The 17,337-nt window shown below is 31.5% G+C and overlaps 1 protein-coding gene across 1 annotated transcript in view; it reads left to right on the top strand.

Moving 5' to 3' along the window:
* LOC148625124 (nidogen-like) overlaps positions 1-17,337 on the top strand; it is a 36,860-nt gene that overhangs the window by 6,142 nt on the left and 13,381 nt on the right. Inside the window, exons 3-13 of the mRNA XM_088568429.1 lie at positions 1,367-1,508; positions 2,864-3,078; positions 5,128-5,222; positions 8,429-8,581; positions 10,497-10,733; positions 11,007-11,204; positions 11,883-12,101; positions 12,600-12,722; positions 15,928-16,050; positions 16,348-16,479; positions 17,121-17,258. Of these exons, the coding sequence (XP_088424555.1) occupies positions 1,367-1,508; positions 2,864-3,078; positions 5,128-5,222; positions 8,429-8,581; positions 10,497-10,733; positions 11,007-11,204; positions 11,883-12,101; positions 12,600-12,722; positions 15,928-16,050; positions 16,348-16,479; positions 17,121-17,258 (1,775 nt within the window). The remainder of the gene's footprint in view (positions 1-1,366; positions 1,509-2,863; positions 3,079-5,127; positions 5,223-8,428; positions 8,582-10,496; positions 10,734-11,006; positions 11,205-11,882; positions 12,102-12,599; positions 12,723-15,927; positions 16,051-16,347; positions 16,480-17,120; positions 17,259-17,337) is intronic.

The following is a 17,337-nucleotide window of genomic DNA, read 5'->3' as shown; positions in this document are numbered from 1 at the left end:
TTTTATTTGTGGATTGATATTAAGTAGAATGTAAGTGATTTTGATTGCTATCCAATATTATCTTCCCATTTCATTGGTCTTTGCTTTTTTACACTATATGGAATGATAGAGAAAATTTCATTGAAAAACAACCCCATGAATGGATTGATTTCAGATTTGGTGTGTGGCATAATATAGATAGGGCATATGTAGTAAGCAATTTTTAGTGCTGTCTAATATCAATTTCCTGTATGACTTGAGGTATAATACTTACATGTACATGTTGCACGACAACATGTTAGGAATAAAATTTAAGTTTGTGGGTATTTGACATGCATGTATCATCTCCTGTCTGATTTTAATAAAGATCTACTATTTAAGTTCTTAGACCACAATAATTCAGTGTCATGAATTTATACTATGGCAAACATTGGATCTCAATCTAAATTCAGAATTTCAGAGCTGTATCATTCAAGCTTGAATGTTGTATCCATACTTGCTCCAACTGATCAGGGTTTGATTTATATGATAATATCATGCTGCACCTTACAGTGCATTTTATCTAAAGAAATAATGGTTGATGTAGGGATCTTATCACACCAGTAGTCAACAAAAAAGTTTGGGAGTATAGAGTTCAATAAGTACATTGTATATGTACAATTAATTATACATGTATGGTACTAATTTTTCAAGAATGTAATACAGCTAAGGTTAAGGGTAGTGTGGTGACACTTGCATTGACCACTTCATATATGAACAGATTATCTGAATTTGTTAAATTTTGACTTTGTAATTTTATTCAGGCATATTTATACTATAGGTTAAGAAAATTTAATTGAAATTAAAATATAAGGCACTGGCTTTGCTCTTGAACATGGGAGTTAATGTACTTTACTGGTGGGATCTTTTTTTTTTGAGAGGGTAACACAGTTAGTTTACAAGAACTATAATCTTTCCTGAGGCATTCATGCAAATTTTATACACATGTAAACCGAAATTGTATACACCTAAGTCTATTTACAGACAAGACAAAATTGTCAAAAAAAATAAACAAAAACAAACAAACAAACAAACAGAAATAAGATATATACAACTATGTATTATAGACTTAGGTCAATAAATAAATCACATGTCACTGAAATACTGCTTGATTTTATGTTTAAAGCAATTTGCATTTGAAATATTACATAGATTACAGAAAAATTCATTCCATAGAATTAAACCAGAATTTTCGAAAGTTTTTTTGCAGGGTTCAAACTACATAACATCCAACTTGTACTTCATAAATAATGTTATTTCAAATTTCATCAACTGCATGCATGTTCAAAGCGGTTCTTCTTATAACCTAAGTCTTTGTAGATTGAAATTTTATCAATTTATATTTCAGAGAAACAGATAATGTAGATTTGCTACAGAGAGCAGCTTTAGATGTACATGCACATTTCTCTAACTTTGATAATTACATGCCTACAAGTCTGGTGATAGTAACATGGGACCATGTTGGATTTTATAAAGAAAATGATACATTGGTAATTTAAACTTTTAAAAGGAGGTAGACCTAGGCTAAGGGACATAACTCTTGAAATCAGTGATATGTTTGGATCTTATTCAATTTCACCAAAGCCTCTCAAGCTTTTGTGTGATGCAGAATAAAATCAATCCAAGTTAATTAGATGCTTACATAAAATGGATGTAAAATACTGCATACAAAAGTTCCAATGATTTTTAAGAGTTGTGTCCCTTACCTTAGGTCTACTTCCTATAGATCACAGATTCAGCACAATTTTTAAAATATAAGCAACAAAATACATCTGTAAACCAGAATTAATAAAATTATATAGAAAGAAGTTATTATTCAGACCACTTTGCAACACAGCTTGTTTAGAATGAATTAAGTGTAGAACTCTGATGCTTTGCCATGAATAAAGATTGTTTACCATATAAGAACTTTTCTCATAAAAGCTGTCAATTTCCCTCCTAACTTGATGAAAAGAGGTCATTCAAGATCACAGCAATAAGATTATTTATCTTGGAAGTTTGTTGTTGTTGGGTATAAGCCTACTGATATGCCAAGTCAAATACATGTACATGTATGCCAACTGCAGTTATTACAAAAACAAGACACAAACAAAAGCAAAGCAAATAGAAGTATATTTGGTGCTAACAGGTCATAAAATGTTATTGTGTTCTGTTACCAACATAAAGTCATGGTTTCATTCTGTCATTAAGTGTCAGTCTCTTTGAGAATCAGGCAGTGGGTGACACATGGTATGAAAAAACCCACCATTTTGAAACTGTAATTTGACTATTTGCACTATCAGAATCAAGGAAAAAAGATGACATTTTCCATATCATTTTGACAAATTGAGTTATAATTTCATTGAAATGCAGTGAAAATGAGCATTTCAAGGGCAGATAACTCTGTCAACAATTTCATTTTTCTAACATTCTATTGAAAAATTTCTGAGTTAAGCCAGTGATGTAGAGATCAAATAATGGTCTTTGCAAATAGTGAAAGTATTTTTGAGTGATATTTTATTGACAGATTGGTGGGTTTTTGACATGTATGTTTCTGATCTTTCCCATTTAACCAGATTCTTACAAACACTTATGCTTAAGTACTGTAAATTTTAACTTTTCAGTTTTAGCTTCTTTGAAAAAAATATCTGCTGACTTTATTCTCCCCAAGAAATTCATTTAAAATATCTTGACAATTAATGTAAAAACACTTAACATAAACGGTAGCTTACCTAATATTGAACAGGACTTGGCACAGTTCATTAAAACATAAAGATTTGGAACATCTAATGCAAAAGGAAAGGAAAGAACACATATGATCTTAAATACTGACATTCTTGATTTATCATATTTTTTTGTTTTTCAGTTAAATACTTTTCAAATAGTAATAGCATCAGATGGCCAAGATTCATTCATTTGTTATCATTATCTTGATGATGGCATTAATTGGATTACAAGTTCAGGGAAGGAATCACCATACTATCCAGACCCACCAGCTCAAGCTGGGTTTGACTCTGGAGAAGGAAGGAGACATTTTAGACTTCCATATTCTGGTACCAAACAGGTTAAAGAACTTACCACGTAAGTTTCTAGGTTTATATGGCTCAGTTTGATAGTGAAAAGTTGTTGTGTGCAAGGAAACTACATTTGGCAGCTTAGATAGTGCATGTATTTTGTTATCATAGGGCCATTAACTCAAAACTGTGACATAGCAGAAATGTACTTTAATGTATATTGAAATTGTGTATTAGAATTAAAAGTTTTAGTGCATTTGAATTGGATACATGTGCATAGACTTTGTAAGAAAATCTGTAAAAACCTTTTGATAAATGAAATACTCCATAAATGCACGATAATTATACAGTAAACCGAAACAACTGCCTTTCTAACTCTGTCTAAGGCTTTTGCTCTTTTGATTATTGTTCTGGTATAGCCTCAACCTTTCAAAAAATGTTCAAATAAATGTGAACAGATACAATTAGTCTGTAGTACTTTATAACAGATCTTTACTCAGTGTATGATGGTAAAACCAGGTGACCACTCAATTAGAATCAGTTTATGGTTTGAATGTAATGTAAACTGTTTACAAATGATCCTTGTCAAAAGGTTAATAAACTGCAGGATATTCAGTTTGTACAGGGAAATGTGCTGTAGAAAAATTGCTTAATAGCCAAATTTTTCGATTAAATAGACTTTCTTAAGTTATGTTGATGTTATTTGCATCAGAGGTGTAACAGGTTTGTTTTTTAAAATTGCTGTGGAAAGTGAGTTGCTTCTAGGTATTCTCGTTAACTTGATATTTTCATCCTTTGCATAGGAGTTTGTGATGTAATTTAATGTTAACACTATGATAAAAGTCATTTAATTAATTTTGACTAGGCTTTGCCCATAGTTAGTCATTAGAAAACCTAAAATCCTATTGATTACAAGGTCATTGTTCAAGGTCTCTCCTAGACTTCCTACTAGTCTAATTATTTAAGAGTGAATAAAAAGTTTATTGATTGTGTGTATCTGTCTGAAAGCAAATCAACTTATTGTGGAGAGAGGTGGCTATAGCAGAAAGGTTAATTACGTAGATTTTCTTTGTCATACAAATGTAGATATAATAAAGTGGGACATGTAGCAAGGTCTCACTGTAATGAATGTTATCTAAAAAGCTTGGTTCCAGCAGGTTTAAGTGGGATAAAATGAACACTTCTATCTAAATGTCTGAAATAAAGCATCGTCTAATAGTACATACCAGTATGAAGAATTCCTTATGCTTGTAGTGTTCTGACATGTACATGTATTACAGTTGTGTACTACTTATTTTAGTTTTTGTGATCTTAGTGTGGGGGTTTAAATTCAAGAGTGAAAGGTCCTGGACTTTTTTTCAAATCAATTATCTTCTGGAGGAAAGTCAACAATAAAGTATCAATTAAGTCCAGGACCCCATGTAGATGGAATTAAAGGACCATCCTAGGTAAGAAATTGCGAATTTCAAACCTATGACCACCTCTAATGTGAAGCCCTTTCAATAGTTGATCAATTTTACCCAAGTTATATTGCATTTATTGGTTAAGCGGCAAGTATTAGGTTAGAAACTTGTCTTATCTTTCTGCTTTGTCCTGTTGCTCGTCCTCAACGTACTTGATTTTTAAATCTTAAACCTGGTCTTGCTATTTATTTCAAATTTCACCCCATTATAATCAAATTGTTCCCTTTTTCATAAAGAACTTTGATCACACCTTCTTCAATTTTGTTTTATAGAACTGTATTAAAGTTAAGAATTTTAAATGTAATTAGTTGAACATGTAAATGGTTCCTATTACATCTGCCTGTACACATCATTAATAAAGCGGTAAGAGGTTTTAAAATGTGTAAGAACTATTTTTTAACTGGTACAAATTCTTTTATGCTGTTTGTGGTTTGTTTAACCCACAGATTTAAATTGTAAATGAATTGCTATTTTTTTTTAAAAAACATAGAGTAGGCTATATCCTAATCAAGTTCCAAACTCCATGGAATATCAAATTTCAGCAAACTGTGAAAATTGATAGTTTATATTCATGGTATGATAACCATGAATATAAATACATTGTATATTTATACCTTAATTTATTTCATATTTTGTCAATAAATTATTTTTAGGTCTTCAAATATTAATGTACCTGGAGCATGGATTTACAGAATCGGCAGAACAAATGGTGGAAATATTATCTCCCCTGATCTGAACACTGGAGATGGTGAGACTACAATTAAAATTTTCAATTATTTTTTATCTTTTTGTGAAGGTATAGTGGAATCACTGGGTCTAATTGTATCATAACATTACATGTAAAAGCAACTTCACTTTAATTACATGGAGTAGTATTCAGTCGATTTGGGTGAAACTTTGTATGAATGTTAGGTATTACACACACACACACACATGTATATTTATTGAAGATAGATGACTATAGTGTGGTCTTTAGTGTATGTTGGTATATAATTATGGTTATATATAGGCTTCCCATTTATATTGCATGTGTAATTTGCCCATGTGGCCTGTAGGCATTCAGTTTCTGTGGAATACTTTAATTGTTAAGTATATGTTAAGTTATGGTTCCCATTTTTTTTGCAATGAGGGACCATGAATGGTTTCATTAAAGTTTAGTGTTAAAATATTCTTCTAATGAAAGTGGGATCATTGGAGTATTTAGGATTAAATATCTCTCACATTAGTTCTTGTCTTAGAAGTGCAGGATAACAGATAAGGTTATTGTGATAGTATATAATTGTATGATAAACTTCAAAGTATTGCAGATTGCCCTAACTGATAAGGTCAGGATTATTGACCTGTCGAATTAATCATCACCTCAAAAGTGTTTACTCCACACAGGCAAAGAAGGGAAACCGAAAACAAAAGAAAGAAAACGGGTCTTCTTTTTCTTTGGTTAATTAACAGTGACACTCAGAAGCTTCTCTATCATTAATGTATTGGCATACCTAGATTGTGAATTATTACTTGGTATTAAAGCAGTGGTATTAAATGTGCTGCTTAATTATCCCTAAAATGAAGCTCAGAAAAGGAACATTAAATTTCTACAATCAGTCCAACTGTCCCTCTTTCTTCCTTAACACCCTTGTGAACTCTCTGTTATCAATATTTTATAACATACCGTGACGAGACTTGGTACATACTGTGACCTTAGTAAAATGTAGAACTTTCTTTGTTTTCAAGGTCAGAAATTATGCAATTTTTATTTCTACACCTGGGTGTTACAGTATTGACCTTTGTGAAATCACCCCCATGTTTTTTAATTCCAAAAATCATGATTTTGTTTCTTTAGTAGTATTTCATTACTTAATGATTAAGAACACTCATACAACTTTGTTCTGCAGTAAACACAATCTTCCTTGTTTATTTATGATCAGAAACAGGAGAAGCAAACTATGTGACTCCCAACCATTAATGTCAAAAAAGTATTTGGTGTTTATATACAAAGAGATGTCTGTTCTTTTTAAATAACACTTGTTTGTTAATGTACTGTATTGAAAGTCAATCACATTGCTCTTATTGTCAGGTATTCAGTTGGTCTGTATGATTGAGCATATGTCCTCATCCTGAAATGCATAAAATATCTACCATAGAATGTTAAATTACAATCAGTCAATCAAATATTTGCCCTGTCAATCTGTTTGTCCAAACTTCCTTGCAATTATCTTGGCTCCAAATGGATGGATTGATTCCAAATTTAGTTTGTTGCTTCATATAGATGGGCATATGTTGTAAGTAAGTTTGGGTGCTGTTAGATTTCAACTTCCTGTTATTTATATGATATAGTTAGTTATGATATTTTCCCTCTGTCTCTAGTAAAATCTATATTTATATTAGAGATAGAGGGAAAATATCATAGATTGTAAAACAAGCTAAAAACAGACCAGACATGCTTATAATGGCCAAATATGAGGCACTTAAGGGAACACTATAAAAATACAAGGGTTTTGACAAAAAATACAGAGAAACTACAAATTGTCCCAAAGTGCATGTGATGGATTCAAAACCATTTTATGTGACCAAAATAAATTTTAAGTCCTTATGCTTCAGTCTGTCAAAACTAATATTGTGTCCACACTTGCCCCAACTGTTCAGTTTTGTTTGTTTGTTTGTTGGGGTTTAACGTCCGAGCAGCAATATTTCAGCTATATTCAGACGATGAACATGAAATTGATGATAAAATGAACATGAAATAATGAATTGAAAAAGGGGTGGGACACAAGGAGAATGGGGTCGACAAATTTTGACTGCCACTGGAAATAGGGAGAGGTGGGTAGGGTCGGGCAATGTAGCCTCCTGTGGCGGAGCCCTATGGTTCCTACTCTGGGAGAATACCACAGTAGGGTTTTTTAACGTGCGAGGAACATGGCATCTTTCCCAACACGGTGCACCACTATGGTTTGCAGTCAGGTTTTCCGTATTATAGCCTGACAACCCCAGCATGTAACACACCAGGGGTATCCCATTCCACCACCTGAGCACACATCCCAGTTGCTCTGTGGGCAGAGCGCCCTAGCCCCCGGCTAGGGTTCTGAGCACTATTTAGTCGCCTTTTACGACAAGCTTAACGCTGTTCACCACTGCAGTTGTATCATGCTTCACTCTGCCAAGCTCTTTATTGGTGGATTTGAAGCTACTACTTTATTTTTATTGTCATAAACTATAAACAGTTACAGAGAAAATACTACATCTGATTATATTGCATACTGATGTTTTGTTTTCTGTGGTAAATAATATGATGCTATAAAATAGAAAATTTGTATAACTTATTAACAAAAAACATATTTTTCCATTTTTTGTCTAATATAATTAACTCCAAGTGTCCCATAGACGGAAAACTATACTTTTCACAATTGTAATTTCTCAAATTGATTCCATCTCCATCCATAACCTGATAAATGTTCTACATTGTACACAAAGATTTAAAAAAGAAATTTAGGTAACCTTGTGATTGAATTAAACAAACTTTTAACTACAATGTTTTTAAGTAGCAGTCTTTCTAAAACATAGACAGGAGGTGATTTTATGTATGTCAAAAACCCACAGAAACCAGTTATATTTCTTGTTCAAAAACAGTTAGTGATCACATAACATGTCTTAGTTTTTCATTTGGTTGTCACGCTTTTGAGATAAAAATTATATAGATTGTACATGATAATGGCACTTTACAAGAGTTATTGTTCTTGATTTGGTTTGATTTGGTTGATTTAAGTGGGAGATGAATGTATGAGATTCTAAAAAGTGCACATTTGAGTGCAGAAATAATTATTGTTATGTGAAAGTATAGCATATGTAGACTGGAAAAGCATCATTTGTTTGGCGGGTTTTTCTTCACAATGAACCACTTTACCATTGACAATGTCTGAATTTTATATGGACTGGTACTTAAATTAACACTGTATTCTTTTTCAGTGACTATATTTGAACCAGATATGAATGCTGAGACCTGTTTAGAAGGAGCCAGGACCTGTGATATCAACTCTAGGTGTATTGACTTTGATACAGGTTTCTGTTGTGAATGTAATGCACCATTCTATGGGAATGGAATGAGCTGTCTAAAACCAGGTGAGTAATCCCAAATGGACCCAAGTAATAATACCTAGTCTTCAGCACCTTAAATGATTTCCATTGCAAAAATCATCCTTTTCAAACCTAGACAGTGGTTATTAATACATGTAAATGTATAAGATTTTGAGGTGATTAGTATGTTTTAGATTGTTGGAATTTTCTCTATGAAAAGTTACTAATGCTACGAATTTTGTTAAGCTTTTAGAACATTGATTGTGTCACATTTTTGCTGTTGAAATTCCTGACCAATTTATCGCCTGCTTATGTGCAAGTAAAAGATGCAAGAAACATGATACGTTAAGCAGTACACATTTCTCTGAGGTGTGTTTGATTTACCAGTACATATTTCACTGAGGTGTGTTAGATTTACCAGTACATATTTTACTGAGATGTGTCTGATTAACCAGTACATATTTCACTGAGGTGTGTCTGATTAACCATTTCATATTTCACTGAAGTGTGTCTAATTTACCATTACATATTTCACTGAGGTGTGTCTGATTAACCATTACATATTTCACTGATGTGTGTCTAATTTATCATTACATATTTCACTGAGGTGTGTCTGATTTACTAGTACATATTTCACTGAGATGTGTCTGATTAACCATTAAATATTTCACTGAGGTGTGTCTAATTTACCATTACATATTTCACTGAGGTGTGTCTGATTAAGCATGACATATTTCACTGAGGTGTGTCTGATTTACCAGTACATATTTCACTGAGGTGTGTCTGATTAACCAGTACATATTTCGCTGATGTGTGTCTGATTAACCAGTACATATTTAACTAAGGTGTGTCTGGTTTATGCGTGTTTATGTAAATACAGGGATACCTGTATAAACTGAACCTCTTTTGGACTAAATATTTGTTTGGTTAAAGCTTGTGTTCTGTTTAAACAAGTGCAAAATTTATTGAAAGTTATAAATATACGTACAGACTTTGGGAAATTCTTGTTTATGCAGGTTTCCAGTATATCCAGGGTTCACTTATGGCAGGTTTCACTGTATACCCCCTGCAAACAGAAACTTGCAACATTCTCTTTGGATCTGCTATATTATCAACTTTTAGTAATTTTTAAAAAACTTAATATGTTTATTTTATGAAATTTATGAAATTTGAACTAATTTCTTTTCCTGATGAAATGTTTGCACTCTCCTATAAACAAAGATCATTATTCACACACACAGATGATTTTTTGTTCTATGACAAGTTGAATATATTAAATGTTTATTTATCTAGTTTCCCATGGTGAGTATTAGGCTTCAATCTTTTCACTGAAATTATGTTCTACAATGGAACTGTATCTGCGTTTTCTTTAATACTGAAAAAAATTCTATGTAAACAAACAAAATCCAGTCTACATGACAATTTATATATTCAGAAGTTTATTATAAAGTTAAAAAATAACAATTTTCTTCATCTAACCCTCCTATTTATGTATAGTGTTGTAATTATATGGTAAAACAAATATATATGTAATATATTGTTAACATCATTAAAGACAAAAAAAATACAAATCATAAAATGACGACTCAAAAACAATATCTTTGTTTTCTACTTTTGTTGTGATTTCAAATACATATTTTTTGTCTTAATTTAAGTGCTAAATGTAAGTAATTAAAGTAAAACTAATGTATCTCACTTTGTTATTTCCACAAGTACATATTTTAAACTGAGAAATTTCATACTGTCATTTTTCGTGTCTTCATTTTTTTTATCTGACTACTATTGTGCAGTCAGTGGTCATTTGGTACAACACTTTCTTGAAAAAATATTGGTGGCATGTTCTTTTTTGTATTGCAAGACTTTCCCAGATAATAGCGAAAATTTTCCAGTTTTCAATATTGGAAACAAAAGTTTATCTGTAATGCAATAATTTCAACATTTAATTAATGATGTGTTTCAGGTGTTGCCCAAAGATTGAATGGCAAGGTCAATGGTATTCTGAACAGCCAAACTTTAGACAATTTGGATATGCATGCCTATGTTGTAACATCAGATGGACGTGCCTACACTGCCATCAGCCGTATCCCAAGGGCCATTGGAGCACAGCTACTTACTCTGAACACCATTGGAGGCATTATTGGATGGATGTTTTCTCTAACACAGACTTCCAGGGCTAAGAATGGATACATGCTTACTGGTGAGGTTTGAAAACTATTAGCCCATACAAGAAATATCCTTTTTTAGAGATTACAGCATTAGCCAAAAAAAATATTTACATTTCCGAGTCAGTCTGTTTCTCGAAAATGGTCTCATATAGTTACATTTTAATAAATAAAAAACTGCATCCACAACAAGAAATCCAAGGACATGATTAAAAATACATGTATCTGATTTTATGCTAAATTTATGTTACATGTGGAGTTAGAGAAATTGTTTTCCTTCACAATGAAATAGTCAAGCCTCATTTCAGGTGGTAAATTTAATAGAACAGCAGTAATCAAGTACCAGAGTGGAGAGACAGCATACATCAGACAACAATTCTTTGGTCATGATGCTCTAGATACCATCTCACTTCAGACACAGATTGAAGGAAGTGTACCTAATATAATCAATGGTGTCAAAATCACTCTGGATGATTACAAAGAAGAATATAGGAGAGTTTCACCAGGTATAGTGGATATGGAATAGTGAATGTGTTTGCATCTAGGTCCTTGCAAGTTAATTACTTGAAAGGTTCTCTTGCCATTTTTTCATAAAAACTAATGAGGGAGAGGGGCATTCTTTTACCATTTTATTGCCCCAAATAAGCGATGAGGGTGGTTTTTACATATATACTGGAGTGTGCCAAAATAGATAGCGGTATGTCACTGGAAGCACTCTCTCATGAGAGACAGAGGAGGGTCAGAGAACCAAGTAAATAACTTTGTAAGGCCCTAGTGGTTCAAAAATTATTTATTTAGATACAATTATGATGCATTCAACTGGGAAATCATTAGATGGATATATGGATTTTTTTTCAGTGTTTCTTATAAATCCTATAAAGAGGGTGTATGATATCAACTTCAGAATCTTTCTGCTATTGTCTTTCTCAAGACATTGGAGTTATGGATCCAGATGGTTATGAAAAAAATGAGTTTAAAATTAGTGAAAAACTAAACAGTGGAGAAAATTTTGTCCAAAGACACCCTTTGAACCCCCTTGAAGAAATTTCTGGCTATTGTCTGTAACATTGTACAAAATAAATATTATGAAGCTCTCCTTACATTGATAGATTGATATGCCGTAGATGTTTTTATTACCTGACATTTTAGAAGGAAAATGAAATGTCTCATTTTATTTTCTTAAGGGGTGATTAAGTCTTTCTCAACCAGAACATACAGGATGAATGAAGTTGCCTACAAGTACACATGGGACCAGACAATTACATTTAACGAGTGTGAACATGACCCATCTAGACAAATATCTGACAGCATGAGATTAGGAGTAACAAGAAACTTTGTTGTTTATGATGACCAGAATGATGTTGTCAGATTCGCCATGACCAACAAAATTGGAATTATGACAGGTAAACAAATCATTAGGGTACAGGTTTGTCAATATGCTTGTATATTTGGAGAATTACAGTATTTAAAGATGTTATTTTGAACTTAATTAATGGCAGATCAAAGGTTTCAGGATGGACTGGGTGTTGAACAAAATTAATCTGTAAGCAGAGCAAGGCACAGAAATGTTTGCATTAATTTATAGTGAAAATTTAAGATTTCCAATAGAAGAAGAAATTACATTTATTTTCCAGTTGGAGGAGTGGATATACTAAGTTTACATAAATAAGTCCTCGTATTCTATAGAATTTTAAGTGTTATTGCAAATAAATAGTGAATTGATTTAAAAAGAGAGATTAAAGAATCAAACACTACCTGCAAATGCAAGGTTAGAAAATCTTAGTACAATTTTAATGTTCTCTGAGTTGTCTTTTTCCTTAGTAAATGACATGAATAAGAAAATTCCTTAATCTATTATTGTGTTGAATAACAGGTTACCTGGAAATTATTTCTGTTTGTAGGAATGGATCCCTGTGTTGAAGGTGCACCTAACTGTGACTCTAATGCTGAGTGTATACCACGAGGGGACCAGTATGACTGTCAGTGTAAAACTGGATTTGTTGGTGACGGCAGAGTTTGTGCAGGTAAAAACTCTTTTTGCCCATTTTAGGTTTACAGTAACAGATTTCAGTTTTTCCTGTGACAGGAGATTAAAGGAAAATACATGTTCATCTGTTTGAAAGACTTTTTCTTCATTACATTGTATTCATTATATTAAAAGGTTTTTTTCAACTTAAGGTAGATCATATTTATTATATGGATCATTCTTTTCTGTCATCTTGCAAAATCATATTGACATGTATATTTTTATTGGACCAAAAGTGTTTGAAATTATGTAAAAATATGGAGTTAAAATTATTTTCAAATTAAGTTTGACATAAAAACTTGTAAATTTAAAAAAAAAAATTTTCTTGTTTTTTAATAGTTAGTGAAAGTTAAATGTCATTAAAGAATCCCTATAAAATGTTGTAAAAAATTAAATTGCCTACATTAAGAGTCAGTTCTATCAAAATCAAAAATTGGTGACCTATGTTTTTAAAGGTTTGTTCATGCAAGTCATCTTTGAGAAAAATTAGGAAACTCTATTTACAAAAATATTAGGTGTAGTCTACTTTAAGAAAATGTTTTACAAAAGTGATGTGAAAATGAAAAAAAATACTGGTCATCATGTCATATGTTTTCATATCATCCATGCTTTGTTGCTTCTTTCTGCACTTGCATTTATTTTGACGTGTTTTCTTGATTCCAAATTTGGAACAAGAACAAACAATCCATGTGACAACTGTCAACAATGTTTAAAGTTGCTTTTAAAGATGTAAGTATCAATTTTGTCAAACCTTACTGTTCAGTCATGTTTTATGTACTCCACTTTAAAAAAAAAAACTTTTGAAGTTCTATACGAAATACAGTAATGTCATCTGCTGATCTTACATCAGAGTGTTTAGATTAAGTGACTGTCATGTGATTTATGGTTTAACTAATGATAAACTAGCCAATAAAAATAAAACTGTTTGTTTTGTAAAATGGGTATCAAAAATTAAAATGAGGTATACCTTTAAATTTCTGTTTTCAGAAACCAAGTGCCAGAGGGCAAAGATATAGACAATTCTCCCCTTCAACTTTTGGCAATGCCTTACAAAAAATATTTTAAATGAAATTATGATGATTTTATATATTGTTGAATAATAACTATTATACCAAAAAGTTCCTTTCGTATCCAGGTCTGAATTTATATCATACGAAAACATATGATGCTATGTTCATGACAGTAAAATCTCACATTTTTCCAGGAAGTCACAAAATCATATGGAAACCTTGAAATCTAAGCGTTGTGAAATAATTATATTTGGACAATAAAAATTGCAGTAAAAACATAAATTTTCATCAATGGGAAGTGACAGAAACGAAAATCATTAATAGTATGAAAACACATGTCACATATAATTTGAAATTATGCAATCTGAAGAAAATTACAGTTCATACACTGCTGATGATGAGGGGAGAGAGTAGGTCTTCCCTTGATTAAATGGCATTCACTGAATCTACTTCTTTAGGTAGTTAAATGAACAATGGGAAGATTTGAACTTTCTATTATATTCTGTTGGTATTCAAATCTTTGTCTTGTAGAAAGGTAAAATCTCTATGTAATTCTCTTGTTCACTACCTAAGGAGCTTTATCTGGTGGTTATCATTAAATCAAGGGGTATCCTGATTCTGTCCCATGATCATAATCATTGAATACATGTACTATAATGATTGTACTTAATTGTTAGAATATTTTTTATATATATATCTTCATATACTTATCTAATGATTGATTGTAATTCACAAGGTTGCATGCCAGTTCCTGTGTATTACTTGTGTCCTTACCTTCCCTTTATACCAGGTAGTATGAAAAACTATACTGAAATCTAACCAAAATTAGACCATTTAATCCATAAATAACAATGTACATACTCACATGCAAGTTCTTACATACTAGTATACAGGATGCTTCTTCAGGTATTGCAAAAGTATTGTAAATTCAGAGATTATTGCAAAAATGTGACTGACTTAAAATCAAGATAGTTAAAACTCTCATTATAAAAAATTTGTGCAAAACTTTTGTGCAATTTTTCTTTAACTTGCAAAAAATGAAGATACATCGGTAAATTTTTCATTTTTTGTGCAAATCTCTTCTTCACAATGTATACATGAACATAAACTTATGAACTTTATGATTTTCATATTAATTTGAAATTCCTTTATCTTTTGGGGGCTGGTTTTGAATTAATGAATATAATCCTTTATTTGTACTATAAATGTAAATCAATATTATCATAACTTGTATTTCATTTACATGTATGAAGATATACTAGCTAGAGATGTAATTCTCTGAAAACAAATTTTGAATTGTTGTTACCTTAATGAATTAGCTTAAACTAAGTACTTACAAATTAATTTATATTTAACCGTTTATCAAGTAATTCATACATGAAACATTTCTTTTTTAAGAAATCCAAAAAGATTCAAGTATCTATAATTTTGATGGCCATCATGCCACTTGTACAAAGTTACATACATGAAAATCCTGTGGATGTCACAGCCCTTTCTGATAGATATAAAATCAATGGAAAATATTGATACTTATAATGGGAGAATATTTAATACTTTTAGTTTTTACTCCAAGGCAGCATTTACAGTCAGTATGTTTTTATTGAAGTAATATATTACCCAGTATTACCTTATGTTGCAGTAGGATGATCATAAATAATGGGGAATTATAATGAGTATTGGTAATTAATAATTTTATCATGGTCACATTAGAGGGACTGGACAGATACAATATTTCAGGGTTGGGGTGCATAAATAGAAGTAAAGGCCAAGCAAAGCAAGGCAAAAAGTTTTGGAGGGGTTGAAATTGTGAAAAATCAAGGTTTCATACCTTAAAATAAATTCCCATTTCTAAGGAGGCATGTCAGGTCCACTGCCTGCTTTGATTGAAAAAATAAATTTGTAGATAAAAGATTATTTTATCATATTGTATATTGTAAATGGTTATTTTAATCAGCTGATGACATTGATATTTGCTTACTGCATGCAATTGTCATCTAGTTTTTTTTTTATTGGTATCCATTTCCACAGACTGTTATAGTAAAGTTTGAGTTGGTCAAATTTCTAAACAATGGCATAGTGCATTTATAATACAAATGTTTTAACTCTGAAAACTGCTGATACATAAAATAATTTTAAGAAATCACCTGTCTTAAGGATTAAAATCTTTTCAAGTTAGAATTAATATATTTACAGATATTGATGAGTGTCAACCCGAACTAAATGTCTGTGATGTCAACGCTAGATGTTATAATGTCCCTGGCAGTTTCCAATGTCAGTGTAATCATGGTTATCGTGGTGATGGCAGACAATGTGTTAGTAAGTGGATAATAACATACATTAAATATTTTATATATGATGGCAAAAAATTGCAGTCTTATACATGTATTGGTATAGGCTGTCATCATTGTCAGCATTGTCATTCAGCATATTTTTGTGTTTAGTTTCTGACAATTTAAACTGTCAGCAATAGCTATTACTATATACAGTTGAATTGAAGACAACTGACTGGTGAGTTTTAAATAATCAGTCAATTTGATTACTAGACGGGCAAGTATTTGAAAAATCTATATGATTTTGAAGATATATATGTAGTTTGATTTTTGACTTTGACAGAAGAGGCAGTCTTATGTGGAGACCTCACTTGTGATGACAATGCAAGATGTGTGTTTAACAGTGATCTACAAAGACCTCAGTGTGAATGTAAATCAGGTTTCCATGGTGATGGAGAATCCTGCTCACTCATTGGTAGGTATCTGTTTACACTATTGGTCTGGAATTTTTTATCAGTAAATATTTCTTACTTTGCAAATTTCAATGTAATAGCTGATAACATAAAATTTCAATGTAATAGCTGACAACATAATTGGTAGAAGATATCAATACTGCATCCAATGGTAAATGGAATTTCTACGCATGAAATAATTAAATTTTAAGATTTTTCCTGATGCTCACCAAGCATTTAAAAAATCAATCCTCAAGAGTGTAGAAATGTTATTTGACACTACATGCAGTGCAAGGTTATGGTTTTCTAATTGTTTCTCCATATGTAGCTATTATTGAAAACTTCAAAGTTGAGTTTTTAGTGCTTAACATCATAAAATATAACACTTGTCTTGCTGATGTTACAATTATGTGGTACAAGAATGATGTGAGTTTTCATATTGAATTGAAAATTTTAATGGATTTCAACAACCATCATGGCATTTCAGTCAAAACTGAATTTGGGGGTTAATTCCTCTGAGATTTGAAGAAAAAGGTTCTTGTGCATGAAATTGTTTCTTTTTTTCCTTCATACCTATTCTAAGAATTTATTAGTTAGTGGTCTAGGTAGTTACAAGGTTTTTTATTTTAAATTAATTTCTTACAAATATTTTTGTTTCTTAAAGAATTTGGTTGTAATGAGGTATCAGGAGTTTGCCACGAGGATGCTGAGTGTGCGTACAACATTGAAGAACAGAAGTATGAGTGTCAATGTAATGATGGGTACAGTGGTGATGGAGTTACCTGTGAAAAGATGGAAATAGGTTAGTATGTCAAAGATGTAGGTCAATGTGTCAGTATGTAAAAAGCTGATAAAAAGATCTCTAATTAAAATTTCATTAA

This window comes from Perna viridis, chromosome 2 (assembly GCF_037379345.1).
Source record: "Perna viridis isolate PV_CMFRI_1.1 ecotype Kerala chromosome 2, ASM3737934v1, whole genome shotgun sequence".
In the NCBI taxonomy this organism is placed as follows: domain Eukaryota; kingdom Metazoa; phylum Mollusca; class Bivalvia; order Mytilida; family Mytilidae; genus Perna; species Perna viridis.
This window is presented reverse-complemented; position numbering and strand designations above follow the sequence as displayed.